At 36.2% G+C, this 14,480-nt stretch overlaps 1 protein-coding gene across 8 annotated transcripts in view; it reads right to left on the bottom strand.

Moving 5' to 3' along the window:
- PPEF1 (protein phosphatase with EF-hand domain 1) overlaps positions 1-14,480 on the bottom strand; it is a 157,106-nt gene that overhangs the window by 80,519 nt on the left and 62,107 nt on the right. For 7 of the 8 annotated variants that reach the window (XM_074299878.1, XM_074299876.1, XM_074299873.1 and 4 more), the window contains 2 exons: positions 7,107-7,270; positions 4,337-4,451 (listed from right to left, as the gene is read on the bottom strand). In XM_074299878.1, coding sequence (XP_074155979.1) covers positions 4,337-4,451; positions 7,107-7,270 — 279 coding nt within the window. Of the gene's footprint in view, positions 1-4,336; positions 4,452-7,106; positions 7,271-13,907; positions 13,963-14,480 lie in introns of all 8 variants that reach the window. The other variant, XM_074299874.1, reaches the window with a different exon arrangement.

Below are 14,480 nucleotides of genomic sequence, written 5' to 3' on the forward strand. Positions count from 1 at the left end.
CATGTGGTATGGGATAAGAGGTGGGGTGAGGGAAGGAGAAAAGGTAGCTTTAAGTCAGATGGTCTGGAAAAATTTTTGGCTCAGATATATACTAGCTCTGACCATTAATAAATCATTAAATCTCTCAAAGCTCTGGTTATTTATTTCTGAATGAAGATAATACTTGTGTATTGTGTAATACTTCCTTACTGGATTATTATCACTATATGAGGAAAGTGTTTTATAAATGTAACACTATTATTATTATTATTATTATTAATATTCTTTGCTTATGTTTGTCTCTTATTTCTAAAAGTCACCAACAAACTGCTTATGACCACAAAAATTCTCTCTGACATACTTAAACACTGCCAGTGCTAAGAATTTTCTTTTTCTTCTTCCTTTCTCTTCAATTCAAATCAATTATCATTTATCGCTTTGTGACCCATAAGCATTTAGGCTATTTCATTTACTACTTTATTCTTCTAACAATTTCATAATTTTCTATAGAAAATTCCAAAATTATATGTTCTAGAATTATCTCTATCTGCTCCCTTAAAGATAATTAGTCTAGAGGATGTGATTTTCAGGTTCAAGCTAAACTTCTAATGCTTATTCAATAGAGGAAGGAACCAGTGCCCCCAAGCTTTATTCCCTTCCCATAAAATCTCCATAATGAAAACACAAAGAAGCCCATTTATCCAAGTAAATAGCAAAACAGAAATCAGAGAAGGTATACAGAGGAGAATATACCAGATCACACATAAGGGGAATTTCCCCAAAGTCTTCAGTATAGCAAACTAGGGATAAGGACAGGATGGAGACTGCCAACTCCTCTTATGTTTCCTTCTTCCCAAAGACTTTTCCTTCATTAACCTGAAGTAGGATTAACTTCTTCCTATTTTCTCTCTTGAAACTGGAAGCCAGAAGAGGCTGCAAAGAGGGAAGAAGCTAGAGTGCTCCCCCATTCCTAACATAATTGGTCTTAGTTTTAGTTTTTTCATTTTAAAAAATTTGTATCCTCAGCATATAGTACAATGTATTAATCTAGTAGGTGCTTAATAACTGCTCACTCTGTTGAATTAAGTTGCAGAATGTTAGCATTGGAAATGCTGCCTGAAGTCATTCTCTACTTCTAGATTTCTCCTTTGGTTACTCCAGCTAGTCTAGTTGCCCAGAACCCATGTGATAATCCTATGACATGGTAACTGCTTTTGTCTTCTCCCAATGTGCTTTGATCTTCTTTATATACTTTAGAATCACACTTTTATCATCCTTGTTGACCCTAGATGTCAGGTAGCTCAGATGTGAATTGTCTGTGCAAAATCTTGCATTGCCTCAGAAGCTGAGATAGAATTTTCTTTCTGCTTTGTTCTATAGCCAAGATGGCCAATAATTTCCAAGACAAGTAGTCAGTCAATAAACATTTATTGAATGCCTAGTATATTCCAGGCACTGTGCTAGGTTCCAGAAATATAATAATCCCTGCCCTCAAGGAGTTCAAAATCAAATGGAGGAAACCACAAGTAAAAAAATAAAATAAAATAAAATAAAAGTGTGTGTGCATGCACACATGTGTGTATAAACAGGCTATCTTCAAGAAAAAAAAAATATTTAAATTAGGATAGCGCTAGAACTAAGGGTTAGGAAATGATAGCTGTAGGAGAAGTGATTTTAGTTGAGACTTGAAGAAAATCAGGCAAACCAATTGGCAAAAATGAGAAGAAAGTCCGTTCTAGACCGGGGGGAACAATCAGAGAAAATGTCCAAAGATAGAATGTCTTGTTCATGGAACAGTAAAGAAGCCATTATCACTGATGGGAAATAAGGTGTAAGAAAACTAGAAAGTTGTGTGTAGGAGAAAGGGAGGAAGGATACATTATGAAGACCTTTAAACACCAAACACTTCTGTATTTGACTATGGGAGTGATGGGGAGCCCCTGGAATTTGTTGAGTAGTAGAGAAAATGGTCCAATCTGTATGTTAGGAAAATCACTTTGGGAGATGAATAAAGGCTGGATTGAAGTAGGAGGAGATCAGTAATATAAGCATGAATAGATAAGGTCTTGCACTAAGGTAAGTAGTAATAGCAAAGGGAAAGGAAGGACATTTTGGGAAAACTGTTGCAAAGATAAAATCAACAGTGCTTGGTAACACATTGGATATAGGGAGTGAGAGATAGTAAGAAGTCAAAGAAATCAAACCCAAGTTTGAGGCCTGAATGACTGGAAGAATGGTATTGACTTCTATACTCCTAGTGAAGTTAGGAAGAATAATAAGAAGTTTTTAGGGCAAAAATTATTAAGTTTAGTTTTGGAGATGTTGAATTTAAGATAACTATTTAACATGAGATGTCTAAAAAAGCAGTTAGAGATATGAGACTGGAAATCAGGAGAATTGCACTCTAATCCTATCTCTATTACCAATTAGCTTTATTGGCTTGGTAAGCCACTTAACTCCAAAAGACCTGTAAAATAATTTTTTTTTAAAATGGAGCAGATGAGAAGCCACATGGTACAATGGTTTTGGAGTCTGAGAAATCTCTGTTCAAATCCTATCATGACTGATAATTGATCTAGATGGCATCTATCTCTGCAGCTAAGCAGCATCATGCATACACTACTAGATTTGGAATCAAAACAATCTGACCACTTTGTAAAACTTAATAAAAGTTATTGTTGTTATTTCATGTAGTCCTAAACTAGACTCTAAAATCTTCCAACTTATTCATTCCTACTCAGATTGATTTACTCAAAGAGGAAAACAAGGGAGAAGTAGCTACAGATTCAGTTTAGAGAATTAAAGAAACCTGATCTTGTAGACAGACATCCTTAGCTGTTTGCCTGGTCTCAAACCATAAAGGTAAGTTTACAAGAGAGAAGTAGCTACAGATTCAGCTTAAAGAAACCTTTTGATCTTATAGACATCCTTATCTGTTTGCCTGGTCCTTGTTTCAAAGAAAAATAAAGGTAAGTTTAGATTTGGCCTAGTGTACTTGGCACCCTAAGACAAATCAGAACATTTCTGTTATATTGCCATAGAAATACAGCCTGACTAATTATATAAGTTAACAGCGCTGGAAATAATGATGAACTGTGAGGTAATAATACAATCAAGGCAATGAATGAACTGCTCATCCTTGTTCATCAAATATCTGAGCCACCCATGTTCCATCTCACATATCTCAGAGTACAAATTATTAAATTGAGAACTTGTGACCAATAACAGATACTAGAAGTGAAATGGTCTAATTTGATCATGAAATTTTCTTTCTACTCACCAGGAAGGAAGGAAGGAAGGATGGATGGAAAGAAAGAAGGGAGAGTAACCATCATTGTTTTGTAACTTGAAAACTCAGTAATTACTGGGACTGCTATTCCACACTAGCCATTCTATGACAATTGCATACTTTTCACCAACTATGATGTGTAGTGCATCTGGAAGCAATATTCTATCAGGCTTGCTTTGCTTGTAGCAAAATCTCATATCTTATTATTTATTTAGTGCCAGAAGGACAAATTTCAAAAATGTCCCTGCTCTTTCTAAAAGCTAAAGACCAGTTAGGAAATATTACAGCAGCAAAGGCTGAGAATATTTTCATGTCTAAAACCACTTTTATGACCCTCCTTCAACTCCATAACTAATAGAAAAAAATCTGGTCGGTTAGTCAATAAACAAATATTTAATTAAATACCTGCTATGTGCCAGGAACTGTGATAAGTGTGGAAATTACAAATATGAAAAAGAAAGACAATCCATGCCCTACAAACATGAAGAAAACAATAAACAAAAGGAATCTGAAAAGAATGACAGTAGAGGGGAGTAGGAATGGTGGAGTCTCTATCCAAAGGAAGGATTGGGAAAGGTAGGAAAGGAAGAGAAGGCTAATCTGGGAATCCTCTTTAAATGGAGGCTTTGGGAGGAGTTCCTTGCTTCACTCTTTAGCACTTCAGTCAGAATAACAGAAGTTACTAAGGATACTAAGGCTTCAGTACCAAATCTGACAGGATTTTGAAAGATGCAAATTTCTTGAAGACGGGTTACTGGGGGCTCAGTGGAATCCAGTTCTAAGAAGTGAAGCTGAGTGGAAAATGACAAGTACTAGAAAGATGAATTCTGAGGGAAAATGGAATGAACTGATGGGGCTAAGAAGATATTTAAGTGGTTTTTTGTTTTAGAAAAGTGTGTGCCTTGAGAAAATACTGAAAATCCCTTATCTGTCACATGGTCATTTCTACATCCAACAGGGGGGAAAATGGAAATGAGCATTTTCCTCATGGATAATTCAATAGTTTTATTTTTCCCCTTAATATAGGTCAACTTTCACCTTTTAAGGCTGCTCAGAGTTTAACCTTACCACAGATTGTTAATTCCTTGGATACAGTGGATGATATGTGAATGATATTTGGCATCTGTTGCAAGATCTTCTTAGCTTCTACTAATACTTCTAGAACATAACGAGCATGCAGTATCTGTAAGGAAAAAAATCAAGGTTATCATTGTATTGAAACCTAAAGTTATATTATGTAGATATAGGTTATTCAAGTCTGTTTCTAGGCTTTCTAGTCATCTCTCAAATTATTTTCAGGCAGATTATCCACTTTTTAGACTATCTAAAAGAAATTTTATAGAATGTGGATTTTATGTAATGGGTGATGAAAGCAGAGTACTAAGGAGACTAGGGGTGTTATGATTCCAAATAATGATTTTTTAATTTGCATTTGTTACCGTGCCTTTTGAGTTTCTATAATCATGGGGAGAAACAATGTTTTTTCTAGATAGGGTGGTGGCCTAGAAGCCAAGGAAAGCTGGTTCCAAATAATGTCTGATGTATACTGGCTTGTAACTCTGGAACAGTTGTTTAATCCTTTGATGTTCTAAACACATGCATTCCACAAAACTCCTTTGCAAGGATAAAACAAGATTAATAAATCCTTTGGAAATTTTTTAAGAAAAAATTTAAAATATAATAAAACAGGGCAGCTAGGTGGAACAGTGGATAGAACACCACCCTTAAAGTCAGGAGGACCTGATTTCAAACGTGGCCTCAGACACTTAACACTTACTAGATGTGTGATCTTGGGCAATTGCCTCAGCCAAAAAGCAACACCTATGCTGGTGGTAAGGATGGGATGTTGTAAAGTTGAACCTAGCTGTGTGATGCTGAGCAACTCACTTAACCCCAATTGCCTCAGTTTAAAAAAAAAAGAATGAATAAATAAATAAATAAACCAACAAACAAACAAATAAAGCTGAGCTGCCAGAGGCAAAGGAACTGTATTCCCAACATCTCCATGAGATAAGAAGGTAGTTCCAGGAATAATGGCAAGTACACACAGAGAAGAAACATAAAGAAAAACTTTCAAATAATTGGGGCTGTCCATCAACAGAGGGAGTTACCTTCAAAAGGAACTAAATTTTCTGGCATTTAAAGTCTTCAAATGGAAGCTGGATGACTGCTTATCAAAGTTGTCAGAGAGAATTCATGATTCAGGTGGAGGCTATTCTTACTGGGCCTTTGAGGTTCTTTCCAATTCTAGGAGTACATGTTCCCATGAATACATTAAGAAGCTAATTCTTTGAAGGTAATTTTATCTCTCCGCAGAAAATAGGTATGACCTCTTATAGGAAGTTGCTTTATATATAGCTTGGAGCTACAATGGAAGGCTTACAAAAGTGAACCAAATAAAAAAGTAGGACAACTAGAAGAAAAATCCTTAGTTAAATGTTACTGCAAAATTTACTGCAAAAATAATAATCAACTATTAAAAGACAAAAATAGGAAGTAAACAACAAGGAAGAAACACTTAAATGGGCTCAATTTTAGCCTATAAACTAGGGAAATATGTATCAGGAACATGGCACAATTGAGCTCACTTCTGATTCCCTGGGTGACTTTGAGCTAGAACTTCTCAGAAATATCCCCTTGCAACTCATGTTAAAACTGTTCAAGAACTCTGGGAGATGACTATGAACCACTATATAGAATTCCCAATCCCTCTAATTTTGTCCGCCTGCATTTTTTATTTCCTTCACAGGCTAATTGTACACTGTTTCAAAGTCTGATTCTTTTTGTACAGCAAAATAACTGTTTGGACATGTATACATATATTGTATTTAACTTATACTTTAACATATTTAACATGTATTGGCCAACTTGCCATCTGGGGGAAAGGGTAAGGGGGAAGGAGGGGAAAAGTTGGAACAAAAGGTTTTGCAATTGTCAATTCTGAAAAATTACCCATACATATATCTTTTTTTTTTTTTTTCTCCTGAGGCTGGGGTTAAGTGACTTGCCCAGAGTCACACAACTAAGAAGTGTTAAGTGTCTGAGATCAGATTTGAATTCGGGTCCTCCTGAATTCAAGGCTGGTGCTCTATCCACTGTGCCACCTAGCTGCCCCCCATGCATATATCTTATAAATAAAAAGCTAAATTAAAAAAAAAAAAACCTGTTCATTTCAGAAGGTTTTCTGTATAAATAGAAAGTATTTCCTCTTTTAAGAGTTTCCTCCATCAATAAAATCACAGGCTGGGACAAAAGAATATCTGTTAAACAGGGAATGTTAATCAACCTTACAAAGTTAATACTTCCAAACAGTCTATAAAATGCTGTCTGTTCTAGACTACCATTATTCTACATGCTTAGAGAGTAAGCCAGAAACTAAATCTTTGAAATATGGTGCATTATACAGAAATTAGATTAGCATGGCTGTCATGTCTCAACAGTATAGGAGCTCACCTATCAGTGAGCCAGCATGTCTCAGAAGCTCAAACTGTCTTCAGAGAGTAAGTATTATACAGTCAGAAAACAAAACTTAAGTCAGGAGATCTGGGGTTTCTTTCTCAAGTACTAAATAGGTAAGTTCACTTAAATCTTTCTTTTTGACCTTTTGTGCTAATATGAGGGTGGCAATACTTCTACAGTTTTGCCCACATGAGTTTGAAATGTCCAATTGTTTGGAAGAGTGTTTTTTAAACTATACAATAGAGGCAAGCTATCTCATCATAATAATCTTAACAAGCCTTGGTTTGAAAAAAATAGCATTCCTAAAAACATTTTAACACTGTCAAAATGCATGAGATATGTATATTTGAATCATTTTATCTCCAAAATGTCTACTTGCCTGGTTTTCCTTGAAAGCATCAATAAGAAGTACAACATCAGCAAAAGTGAGAGGGAATTTTAGCCGAGGGCCATAATAAGTGTCTGGTACTTCTATCAGACTTATAATAGTTTCTTGGTCTGATTTTCGCTTAGGTTCAGGGTTAAAAATCTTAGGCAGATTATCTGAAAAGGGAAAAATAATTTTAGAAGGAAAAAAAAGGGAGTCCAAACACAGCACTGTTCTCATATAAAAGCATCATGGTGCTATTTCTGAATCAACTAAAAAACCATAGTCAAATCCTAATCAATCAAGTGCCAACTATGTGCCTAATGTAGAGCTAAATTCTGAGGACAAAGAATGATATAATCTCTGCTCACAATGACCTTATATTTTAATGATATAACAAATATATTTAAATTATATTCAGTGTAAATATAAAGTTAAAACATAATATTATATACAAAGTAATCAAAATATAAGTTAATTTGTAAGGAAAGGCAGGATCGGGAAAGGCAGATGGTACCTGAGATACACCTTAAAGAAAGAGAATCTATGAGTCAGTAATAAAGAGGGAGTGAGTGTGCATCTCAAGCACAAGGAGGGGACAATGCAAAAGCACTGAGGGAGAAGCATCCAGAGCTACAGTTCTCTATGTGAAGAAGAGGGAAAAAAAGTCGATTTGACTGGATTACAAAATGTAGGAGAGAGGATGAAGTGAAGGATTTTAAAAGTTAAAGAAAAGCTTGTATTTTATCCTAGAAGTGACAGGAAGTCACTATTGTATCAGTAGAGTCTGATTCTTACTGAGCCCATTTGTGGTTTTCTTGGCAACAGTACTGGAGTGATTTGCCCCTTCCTTCTTCCAGAACATTTTACAGATGAGGTAATTGAGGTAAACAAGGTTAACTGACTTGCCCAGGGGTCACCTTGTGAGTGTCAGGCCACATTTGAACTCAAGTCTTCCTGACTACTGGTCCAGGAACTATCTACTGCACCACCTAGATGACCTTAGGAAGTCCCCAGAGTTGGTGAAAAGGGGAGTTACTTGGTCAATATCTGGACATGAGTGTAGAAAGTCACAGTCAGTGGGAAACTCTGGGAGAGGTATAGACCCTTCAGCCCAGAGGGAACCTGCCGACAATGTCTGGTTTGGATCCCCATCTCCCCTAAGAGTCTCTCTGCCTTCCTGAGAAGTCAGGGGGCGGTGACAACCTGTGTTGAGATTGAAACAGAGTGATACCAGGTGGCAAACTTCATACAATAGCAAGTTGTTTATGTGGTTCCACATGTACAATGCTGTTTTTGTTACGTTATATAAAGGGGAAAGTCCTTGAAATAAACAGACTCCATTTTTCACCATTCTCAGGAGTCCTGACTCATCACTTCTCCAGTAGGCAGGTATATCAATGTGTGGGGGCGGGCAACAGTATGTTTTGTCACCCCAACTTGGAGGCTCTAAAAAGCAGGACACAACACTTAAGGAAAATTATTTTGGCAGCAGTGGGTGGGATTAACTAGGAATCAGAGGCAGGGAAACCAGTCAAGGGATTGTTAAATTAATCTAAGCAAGAAGCAAAGAGAGATTAAGCTAAGATGAGATGTATGAGAAAAAAGAAGAGGTTACATGATATTTTGTGGAGATAAAATGGCAAATTTGCCAAAGGGTTGATATATAAGGTGAGGGAAGGGTGAGGAATCACAGAGAATGCCAAGATTATGAACTGGAAACCTTGGAAGGATATTGTTACTATTGATAAAAATAAGAACGTTTGGAGAGGGGCAAGTTTAAAGAGAAAGTTGTGTTTTAGACATGTAGAATTTCAGATAATTCCAGGACATTAAATTCTAAATATCTAATAGGCAATTTTGGTAACTAAAAACTACAACTCAGTAGAGAGATTGGGACAGGCTATCTAGCCCTGAGAATCATTAGCATGGATGTGACAGTTAAATCCACTATAGCTGATAAAGATAGACAATAAAAGCATTCGGGACAGGATTTTGAAGAATGCCCACATCTAAAAGAATACAAGTGTACTGATACCTTCTAAAAAAAACTGGAAAGTTTGGAAAGGAGGAAGTGTTAGGATTACCAGGTGAGAACTCAGGTTGTCTGGACAATTACAAGGGCCTTTAAAGGGAGTTTACACCTTAGGAATTCTAAGAGGAGCAAGTTCATTGGTGGAAGTATTTCCCCACGCCCCACTGAATTCTCACCTGCCTATTCTCTGGGAGGATAAAAGAAGGGCAGCATTGGGTCTGAGAGAATTGACTCTGGGATAGTTTTGACTCGAGGCAGACTGAAAGGAGACCAGTCTGATTTGAGGAAGGACAAGAGCTGGAAGAGATTCAGAGCTCCCAAGAAACCTGCGCACAGAGGAAAAGATTTTACAGATCTCCTCCCAGAGAAGGATTATAATTGAGCAGATGACTAGACCCTCATAATTCAAGAATATTACATATTGGCGCCCAACGTGGGGCTAGGCCGTGACGAGTAGGAGGGCCGCCATGGTGGGCCTGGAAGCCTAGCGCGTGGGCCTGGGTGGAGCCGCCGCCAAAGTGGAGAAGGGTTCCATGTGAACAGCAGTTGAACATGGGTCAGTCGGTCCTAAGAGATAGGCCAGCGCCTTTCTGAAGGGATGGGCCATGGCCTCTGTTGCCCTCGGCCGATCAAAAAGGAGTCAGGTTCAGATCCCCAAATCCAGAGTGGCGGAGACAGGTGCCGCGAGGCGTCCAGTGTGGTAACACGACCGATCCCGAGAAGCCACAATTCAAGAACATTACAGGGAAGATTTGAGGGAAAAGATAATTTCAGTTTTGACATGTTGCATTTGAAATGTCTATGGACATCTGAAATGTCGAGTAGACAATTGGAACTGCTGGACTGAAACTCCATGGAGAGACTACAATTAGATATGTAGAACCATGAGTCATAGGAATAGAGATGATAATTAGAGCCAAGGTTAATGTGACAGGGAAGGGAAGGGAGGGAAGCAAAGGGATGGTTACACAGCAAAGGAGAAAGAAAAAGGATAGTCAGACAGGTAAGAAGATCACTAAGAAAAAAATGTGTCATACAAACCCTGGAAAGGAGAGTTTTCAGAAGGGGAATGGGCAACAGCAGCAAATTAATAACAATAATAATTGTTAGTATTTATATAGCACATAGTATAAACCAGATACTATGCTAAGTGCTTTACATCATAATTACTGAGTATTTGAGACTTGATTTGAATTCAAATCTTCCTTATTCCATGCCAAGTGACCCATCCACACTTCCACCTAGCTGATAGAAAAAAAGCAAGAACTGAAAAAGGATAACAAGATGTGGCAATTAAGAAATTGTTGGTTACTTTGGAGAAAGAAGTTTCAATTATCTGTTAAGATCAAAAGCTCTCTAGGAAGATTGAGGTGTGAGTGAGAAAGGAAGTGAAGGCAGAGAGCAGAGGTTACTTTTCCCCCCAGGGAATTTAGCTGAGAACAATAGCTGCTGGCTTAAGGGGATGTTAAGGTCTATTACAGATTTTAAGAAAGAAGGAGTAAAAGTAGAAAGTAAAGAACCAGTTAATAAAATGAGATTAAAAATTTGAGTGGATAAGATGACTGAATATGCTACCTGCTGAATAAAGTGGGTGGGGAAGGATCAAGTAGTTTATGTACAGGAGTTGACTTTGGCAAGAAAAAGGGCCACCTCTTTTGTCAAAAACTAGTCAAAAGTCAGGGAAAAAAAAAAATCTATTGAATGTATTATTGTGATGTTCCATAGTGATGAGGTTAGTGGTAGTTGTGATGAGGTGTAAGAGCTGGGATGGGGGATCCCCTTCTGGATGGAGGTGCAGGTTCTATAGGAAAGAATTCACAAACCTGAAATCTGTGTGCCAAAAGGGATTTACTGGCATTGAGAGGCCAGCTTGCTAGGAAGACAGACTTCTTAGTGGACAAGGTCCTGTCTAGGACCTTTTACAAAGATTTGGGAGTTCAGAGTTGTCCTTTATTATCTTCTGAGGCTTGGGTTTCCATTCAAAATTGAATGAGATTCACTCAGTTGTTGACAATGCAATTGAAAATGCACTATTTATCTTGAGAGTTTTGTGCTACTGGCAGTGGTTCTGGACTAATCTTCAACTCAATAGAGGGTGTGACCATATCCCTGGCCTCAATCTCCAACTGAATGACACCATCCAACTGGGCTCCCTAAAGGTGGGCCTCTTTCAGAGGAGAGTTTGAGACTCAGGAACTTTCCCCCAAAAAGGGGACAAAGCCTCAGGGCTCCCCAAAAGTCAAAGGGGATACAATTTACATTAATTGCACTGAACCAAATCATCCTGTTGATCTCACTAAATTTTAGTTGAATTAGATTGAATTTAGTATAAAATTATGTTGAAATGTGGAAGAGGGGATGATATAATTGACTAGATCTAGAATTAGTTATTTGTGTGGGTCTAAAGAGTAATCATTAACATTCTGATGTACATTTGGAAATACCCATGGAATAACCCAGAAATATTTGCTTGGTGTTGTACTATATAACATTTTCTTTAATTGAGTACTTAGATAAAGCTGGATATCAAAGTCAGGGTTCAAAAATATCTTGCTTGGCAGGCTAAAACACTGGGCCAAATCTGTTAAATTGAAATTTGAAAGGAACAAATATGAAGGCTTATACTTGGATTTTAAAAATAAACCTCATAAGTATGAAATGGAGGAGGGATTCCTTTGCAGTTATTCTTCCCAAAAAGATCTAGGGATTTTAGCACATAATCTAAGCTCAATCTGAGTTAACAGTATAATAAACCAACCAAGAAATCCAATGCAATTTTAGGCTTTATTAAGAACAGGAATAGATAGAGGCATGATAGTCCTTCTGGATTCCACCATTTTTCACATTTGGAGTAGTCAGTTCAGGATAGACTTTGGCCCACCCAACCAAACTAATCCACTTAAACAGTCCCATGATACTCGGTAATAAAAAGAAAACAATTTTGAGAAGAAAATATATTTTAATAGCTATTCTTGATTGTTAATCAATCCTACTTTCCATGCAAACCTAGTAAGTAACCAAGAAAAAAATAATCTGAGATCTTTTAAATACTTTTCTAGATTTTCATGAAAGTCATTATGTTCAGTGACTATAGTAACATAAATGAAGATGAATTGAAAGAATAACACAGGTAAAAATATAATGACCAATATTAGCGCTATATGACTAATGTTGGAATATGTCTCTTGAACATTATACATTCTGTCAATCATGGTGATTGCATTGAGTGATTTTATAGTCATTGCCTTTGTAAAAGAAGAAAATAGAGTGGTATTATTGGTTAATGATTAATGCATAAAAAATAAAACATCAATTTAATTTTTAAGAAATAATAGAAAACATTGCTGAATATAAAGTCTAATTTCATTACAAAAATGACCAATTCAAAACTGGCCGGAACTTTTATGTAAAGAATATGTTCTTTTAGTCTTTATTTCAATTCTCAGGAATAATATGAGAAAAAAGAAAAAATTTAATTATTGTAAAAAATCTAGAAACTATAAGCAGTCATACCTAATTTCTTAAATGTGATAGATGACCTTAAGTTTTTCTCAAAAGACCATTGGTAGCTTTAATTATAGTTTAGGTGATGTAGAAATTTTCAGTTTTATTCTATATATTTAACAGTGGGAATTGAAAGATTATGAGTTATCATTAGTTGAATAAGACATAAAAATTAATGAACATTAATAGAAATAAGATAAACACATTTGTCCATTATTAGATTTCCTTTTAGAAATCACTTTCCTGAAGATGAGAAAGAGAAGTTGATTGCCTGAAGAGATCTACAACAAACAGCATGAGAAAGGCTTTTTTTTCCTTCTCTCTCCATCAAATTTGGTCTCAGGAACTACTCATTATTAAGAAAGCTTCCATGGATCATTAAACACTTTAGTCTATTTGAGAAAGTTGCAGGGAGGTTTCAAATCATTATCATTAAAACATTATCCTTCCCACCAGTCTTGGTAAGCACTTTTATCTAGATTACAAGCATATCATAAAATACCAAAGGCATTCTGAATGGAGTAAACAATAGGAAGTCAAATAAAAAAGTAATGTGCTTTTATATCTGGAAATTGCCTCGTAGGAAATACATTTAGATTTTCATTTGTTTTTAGCTACACATTCTTAGTGAATAATGAAAGATCAAGTGGTATAGTGAATATAGTGTTGACTTTTGAGTCTATGTGTAAAATAGAAATTTACAAAAATTCCATTCCCATAGAATAAGTTTTCCAGACATTTATAATTTATATTGATGTGGACAAATCACTTAACCTCTTTTAATCTTAGCTTCCTGATGGGTGTGTGTTCCATTGTTATAAAAAGAAATCATATAAACCTTTTTTACAGTCTGGAGTACTTTGCCTAAAACTTTCCTGATTAGTAAGAGAGATTGGTAATAGTAATTAATCCTGCATGGCTAGAGGAGGGGTGGTATTGTTACAAGAGCTTTGGAGAGGAGAATCATTTCTTCCTTTGAAAGATCTACATGTGATTCCATTTCTTTTGTAGAAAAAAGAAAGACTTTGGAAATTGATGGACATATAAAGGATCTGTAAATATCTCTCAAAAAAAAGGAATGAAAAATGTCTCTTGTCTCTTGCACCAACATATCCCCTCCAGTTGTCATGCATGGTCACATCATCATTTTCTCCATCAATTAGGAGAATCTCCTGCAAAATGTTCCAGGCTAGAAACCTGGAATTACATGTAAAATGGAGCAGTGTACCTGCATTCAGAAAGATTTGCATTTAAATGCAACCTCAGACACTCACCAACTGTATGACCCTGGGCAAGTAACTTCAACTCTGTCTTCCTCAGTTTCCTCATCTATAAAGTGGGGGAGGGAGGGACATAATCATAGCACCCAGCTCTTAATGATACTGTGCAAATCAAATAGAATAGTATTCTATTTTATAGCTATAATCATCATCATCATTATTAAATTGGGACAATAGAAGCATATACCCCACAGGGTTATTATAATGATCAAATGAGATTATATAAATGTATAACCTTAATATACCATATGTACCTTAATGTACTTGAAAGATCCAAAAGTACCCATAGGAAAAAGAGAAAGATAAAAACGGGATCAACCATATTTAATAACATTCATCTGAAATAAACCATTTTCACGCATCTTGCTATGTACACCATTTCAAAATATCATGACTTCTAGATTGTAACTGTTTATTGGTTAGCTGTTTATGTCCCTGATATTATATGACATGATAGATGTTGCCTCCTTTCCCAGGATACTTTCCTCCACTATCATCAACACCATTAACATTAGGTCCTTAAAAAATCACATCATAACATTATTTTCTGTAGGAGGTAAGAGATTA

The sequence above is a fragment of the Sminthopsis crassicaudata genome, chromosome 3 (genome assembly GCF_048593235.1).
Source record: "Sminthopsis crassicaudata isolate SCR6 chromosome 3, ASM4859323v1, whole genome shotgun sequence".
Lineage (NCBI taxonomy): Eukaryota > Metazoa > Chordata > Mammalia > Dasyuromorphia > Dasyuridae > Sminthopsis > Sminthopsis crassicaudata.